At 42.4% G+C, this 6,000-nt stretch overlaps 1 protein-coding gene across 3 annotated transcripts in view; it reads left to right on the forward strand.

The window, feature by feature from the left end:
• MYB (MYB proto-oncogene, transcription factor) overlaps positions 1–5,683 on the forward strand; it is a gene marked incomplete at its 5' end in the record, with an annotated part of 28,025 nt that extends 22,342 nt beyond the window's left edge. For all 3 annotated transcript variants that reach the window (XM_084514392.1, XM_084514393.1, XM_084514391.1), the window contains one exon: positions 4,236–5,683. In XM_084514392.1, the coding sequence (XP_084370518.1) occupies positions 4,236–4,352 (117 nt within the window). In that variant the 3' untranslated portion in view covers positions 4,353–5,683. The remainder of the gene's footprint in view (positions 1–4,235) is intronic.
• Positions 5,684–6,000: the final 317 nt, after the last annotated feature.

A 6,000-nucleotide genomic window follows, 5' to 3' on the forward strand; every position in this document is an offset into this window, starting at 1 on the left:
GCTGAAGACATCTGTCAGCACAGCGGGGATTTAAAATCTGTCTTTTAAAATATTTCTTTGCCACTCGTACAGCACTTCCAGCAGTTGGCCAGCTCTGCAGGGTGCTGCTGCAGCGGTGTTTGGTTTTGCTGTCCCCTCTCAGGCAAGGTGTTGTGATGCAGGAACTCTCTTACAGCACATGAAGAGGCGGGCTTGAGTGCAGAGAGTTTGAAGAGCACCTTTCCAGAGGCTTTTCTTTCCTTACTCTTGTCTGTTTTCTCTAGATGGTCCAAGTTTTTATTTAAAGTGCTTTAACTGGATATCCCAGTTACAGCTCTGACAGCTTGTTTACTGTTCACATCTGCCCAAGGGCAGTTGAAGGCACATTACAGGATAAGTGAGGTAGTCCTGCTGCCAGGAGAAGGATGTGCTGGTAGGATTACTGAGGTTAAAAAAAAAAAAAAAAAAAGAAAAAGAAAAAAAGAACCAGGGTGAACAACAGAGCTGGAACTGTACCATGGGTCTGTAATTTTATGCTATGGGAACTCACAGTAGCATACCTTCTTCTTCCCTTACTCCCAGTTTTAATTTTAAAAACTGCTGTGCATGGAAGAGAAAAATGCAGCTATGGAAATGCTGGCAGACAAGGCTTAAATTCTTTTAATTAACAGCAAAATTAAGAGTAGTGTCCTGCTCTTTGAGCCAATAAAAGACATATTTGGAATGAATCATACTGCGGAAATCCCTTTCTTTCCCCACTGGCTAGGGATTTAGGTGCCAAAAGGAACACCTCACTCTTAGACGGCTGAATTTAAGTGGAATGAATCCCCTGATCTGATGAAAACATGCACATCAGTTTCAGTGGGTTTGGGGTCAGGCCTTTTGGCTTCTAATTACAAAGCTTCTGCATTTCCATCCATTGATCTGCAGAGTTGTACCTTTAAAAGTGATAGGGGAGATAAAATGAGCTTTCTCCAAAGGGAGTGTTTTAACTCTGTTTCTGTGCTGTTTTCCTGCATGCCCCTAGTTTTTTGCCCGGTTCTCTTCTCTTCTGATGAGTCTGGGAAGCACTGCTGTCTGCAGGGCACCGATACTTTCTGGTAGCAGAGCCATGTCAATACTCGCTGAGACGCTAACATGGAAGGAGACAACGTGTTTCTCAGTCTCCAATTTTGCTTCCCCTTTTTACTCGGTGATCCCTAAGCTGCGGGTGTTCAGCCCCGGAACCTGGGTCGTGAGACCCAGCGCTCCCTGCCAAGAGTGGAAGCGGAGTTTCTCGCGTTCAGATGACTTTCACACATGCCTCCGGCGCTGCGCTGCAGGGCTGGCAAGGCAGAGGCATTGTGCTTTGTTATGTGCTTGCTGCTCAGAGCCAAGACTTCACACAGAATATGTTTATTAAAAATGCCTACTGTAAATGTTACGTGAGTTCCCCGGGATGAAATTGAAAATTCTCAGTAAGTAGGCTGCTTTAGTAAATACACCACTTTGGGTCAAATTCTGCATTTGCCATCTTCAGTGAGACTGGAAATTTAGTTTCTTTTTATATATTGCCCTAGAAGGAAAAAAAAAAAAAGTGTAATGTGTTTCTGGGAAAATAATATCAAAGTTGAAACTCAGTGAGGCAGCCTGTCCCACACTGTCTCTCCAGCAGAATTTTGTGCAGGCAGGAGTTGGGGATCCAACTGATCCTCCCGTCGCTTCCCATGCCAGCTGCACCCTGATTCCCCGGGGTGCTGGGACACCCTGGGACACCCTGGGAGAGGGCAAGGGGTTACAGCCCATGCGGCTTCTGCTGCTCCTCTGACATCAGGCTAAATGAAGACCAGGCTTTAGGTGGAATGAGTGACATGTAGCAGCCTGCTGAGATGCTGGAGATACCAGGATACAGATTTTTTTTTCTTTCTTTTCTAAACACATGGCTGTTAATACAAAGAGCTCAGTGTAGATACTAACAATTAAGCCTAATTTATGAAATCGGGACACTACTTGCCTGAAGTTACTTCCAATTTTTAAAAATTGGGCTTTTCCTGATATGTTTTCAGTTATTTAGGGGACTGCTGATCTAACCTCTTTAGACCAGTGCTTTGAAGTTTTGGAAGATCACAGAGAAACATTAGCTGGACACATATTTCTGTCCTTCAAAATGATGGATATTTTGGAACTGCCAATTGCTTTTGAGGTGCACAGACCAAATCTGACTTCTGTGCAAGACTGATGGCATTGCACCAGCCCTAATGATATCAAGCATTAGCCTTGATGCAAATGTCTCTGAGATAATATGGGAAAGTGTATAAGTCCCACTGAGGAGCTGTAGGAGGTTGCAGGTTCCCAGCTGATGTAGGCACCTTTGTAAAAGTTACCCTGGAAACTGTTTAAGCTAAACATAAAAGAAACTGTAGCATGTCCCATGCATGTCTGCAGCACACAAAAAGTGTGTCACACCTGGTTTTGGCTGTGGTGTGTACCCGAGGCTGAGCTACTGCACAAAGTATACAGCCCACTCAGGCTGAACAACACCAGAAAGAGGTGTATCATGTTTGTTCACTTCACAGGGGTGGCTTTCACACAAAAAGCTGCAGAAACTAATGATTTGAGGTTGGACCTTGTTCTCCTTCACATGGAGAACTCCTACTGAAACTTGGCAGGAGTTTTGCCTACAAAAAGTCATCAGGAACAGAGGCAACATTTGAAACATCTACAGAGAAGAGAAAGCCATGTCTGGGGAATCGCAGAGGACTAGCATGCTTGTCCCCATCTTGGTTGTGCTTGCTCTTTGGTTTTGTCCCTTTTGAGCCTGTAAGCCCTCCAGAACAGGGAACCTCCATCCTTGTGTCTGTACCAGTGCCATAATTAGGGCATGTAATGAAATCTATCTCCATTTTGTATGTTGCAGAGCCTTTTGACTATACATACGCCCCAGATAACACTGTTTACAGTCTGAAGAGCATTCTTTGAGAGCATAGTTTAAGGATTCTCTTGCACAGCTAGCAACTAGAAGGAGCATCATAAAGAGCAATGGGCTTGTCAGGACACTTCTGCTCTTAGCAGACAGTTTGCAGTCCACTAATGCTTCACCCAGTGTCCTAGTTTTTGGGAGGGCTTTGGCTATCTTGTTGAGTGATGTAGATCTTGAAATGCAAAGCTGACCCTTTTGTAAAAAAACGAAAACAGTTTTGTCTCCTGATTTGTCTTTGTTGGTGGATCTTTGGGCTTAGACCTTCTTAACCTTGAAGAGTATTTTGACCCCCTTGTTGGCAGGCAACCTTCAGCTGAGGACAGCCGTGTACTTTTTTGGAATGCAGGGCGTTCATACAACTGCTTCTATATAACAATCTAGTTTTTATTTAGGGCTTAATGAATACCTCAATGTGGAAAAACAGATAGACTGAGTAAGTGAAAGAGTTCAAGAAATAAAACAAAACGTGTGTATAAATGTGTGTGTGTTATACTGGTAAATTCCAGGAGCTTTGAAATTTCTTTACTGTTTATAGCTCAAGGCAATGAGAAACATCTCACATGGGTAGTGAGTAAATAAACATACTGCACACAGCCTTCTGTGCAGATATGTTTATCTCACTTCAACATTATACTAAATGGTGTCTCTAACCTCCATAAATACCACAAGAAGTAAAATGGCTTACTCGATAATTAAAATGCTGTTTCTGCCAAGGGTCCCCCCACGTCTCTTCTCTTTTGCCAGAGGAGCTCTGCTAATGGGCACGTGCTAATCGCTGCGCACAGGTGAAAGCAGCTTTGAGCGCGGGCCTGTTTGTTAGCTGTGGTCAGGCCATCAGGATCATCAGGGTGGTTCAGGGAGTGCAGAGGCATTGCAGCTGCATCGCTAGAATGAGGGCTCAGCAGTCATTTTTCTGTGGTTACTGCACCAAGCATAACTGAAGGTTTTAACCTGCCTGTGCCCTGTTGACTGTAAAGTCCACCTGCAAATAAAGTGTCTGTTTAGACCTTAAATGGAGGGGAAAGATGAAAGCTGAGGCTGTAAATGTGGACTTGTAGAGAAGAAACCCAGTGGGAACTTGAGAGGTTTTGAATCCTGGCTCTGCTGGGTGGTGTGGTCTGCCTGCCCCTCAAGTCTCAAGCTGGGAAGCAAGGACAACACGTTTTTGGCTCTTGTGTCAAGGCGTCACTTTCTGTGGAGACGGTACAACATCCTGCTGTAGCTTCACGCAACTCTTAAATAAACCAGTTCACGTGATGTTCACCCCAAATCTCCCCACTGTTTCCTTCCAACTCAGCATCTGAACAATGCTTGGGAGTCAGCGTCCTGCGGGAAGATCGAGGACCAGATGGCCCTGACCGACCAGGCGCGCAAGTACATGGCCGCGTTCCCAACCCGGACTCTGGTGATGTGAAAGGGCCGACGGACTTCTCCGGAGAAGCATTATGGTTGTCAAACACTCCACGTTCGCTGGGAAGTCCCTGTTCCTCTGTGTGAAGACTTTCATTGAATGGGAGACAAGCCTATCTTTGTTGTGGTACAACAGTTGGGAGCAGCACGAAGTGCATTTAGTCACTGAGCATATATATTCTTGTTGGATTTCACCCAACTTAAGAGGATTTTTTTTTTTTGAGTAAGCGATACTTGCCTAAATTATTAGGTACTAAGTTTTAATCAGTAATTAATGATCTTAAGTGCAGACTTATAATACAGGTAATTTTTTTTTTTTTTTTGTACTTTCTGAGATCAAGCAGACCTAATGCACCAGTATTGTTATTTCAGTGATGTGCTATCCAGGGGTGGGGTTTTGTTTGTTTCTTTTTTATTTTTTTTATAATAAAGAGCAGGTACTCAGATTTATTTTAAATCACTGAACAAAATGCATTGGTGTAAAATACCGAAGTGAAAAGCATTACTACACACGCTAGTCTGTGCAAAGGGGGAAAACTGATCCAAGATTGTGAATGCTCAGACATCCATGCCTCTTGAAATACTCTTTCATCCTGTTTATGGTTCTAGACCATTATACATTGTGTGTTTCTGTTGGGGGGGGGGTTAATTAGCTTGCTTAAAAAAAAATATTACTGTATGAAACATAGATTTATGAAAAAAATTATATTTTTATTCAGTAATTTAATTTTGTAAATGCCAAATGAATACTGTGTTTTGCTGCTACAGACCTTAGCGTGTAGACATGCTGCTAGTGTAAAAGGAGCAGTAGAGCTTTATATGGAAAGAAAACAGATGTTGATGTTAGCTAATTGACTATGCACTAGCATTTCAGACCTTTTTATTTGATTTTTTTTTTACATCATTTATATTTTCCCCTTTTTTTTTTATAAGCAATATTTTTGAACACTGTTCCTGGGAGATTTTTTTGTCTGGATGTGTTGTTTTGTTACTCATTGGTTTATAACAGCATGTATTGCACCTTCACATGTTTGGGAGAACACTGTCTTGTTCATGTTGTCTGTTTTGTTCCATGTCTAGCTAATTGTTCCCTAACTTGGGTCTTGTGTACTGAATCAGGTTCTTAGAAATACATGGTTCTTTGTACTGCCATACCAAACCTTTATCGATATGGCAAAACACTGATTTTATTTTATTTTTTTATTTTTTATTTTTTTTTAATAACAGCCTTTGACTTTGCTGCCTTAATAGCATTTGGTGCAGCTTCATCTGCACTTAATTTTTTATACGACAATGTACTGCCTTGTAGATAAATAAAGTGTGTTCTTTTTTACTTAAACCCACATGGTCTCCTAATCTTGTTTGTCTTTAATGTTTTGGCAGTGTTGTTATAGGCAACAATCAAGCCACGAAGGTTTTTTTCCAGCACACTTAGATAAGTGGGGAAGAGAATTTTGCACACCATAGGTAGCCTCAACATCCTCAATTCTCATTGATTGTTAACAAAGGTGAAGGAGCACAGCACAAAACAGTAGTTGGCAGGTTCTGGGCTCAAGGTGCATCTTGTAGGGACACCAAGGTCCAGGTCAGCTTCAGCTCATGGGAGGGTACCTGCAGCTTGTACGCAAAACTGCCATTCTACCAAAATATTG

The sequence above is a fragment of the Aythya ferina genome (genome assembly GCF_964211825.1).
Source record: "Aythya ferina genome assembly, chromosome: 3".
Lineage (NCBI taxonomy): Eukaryota > Metazoa > Chordata > Aves > Anseriformes > Anatidae > Aythya > Aythya ferina.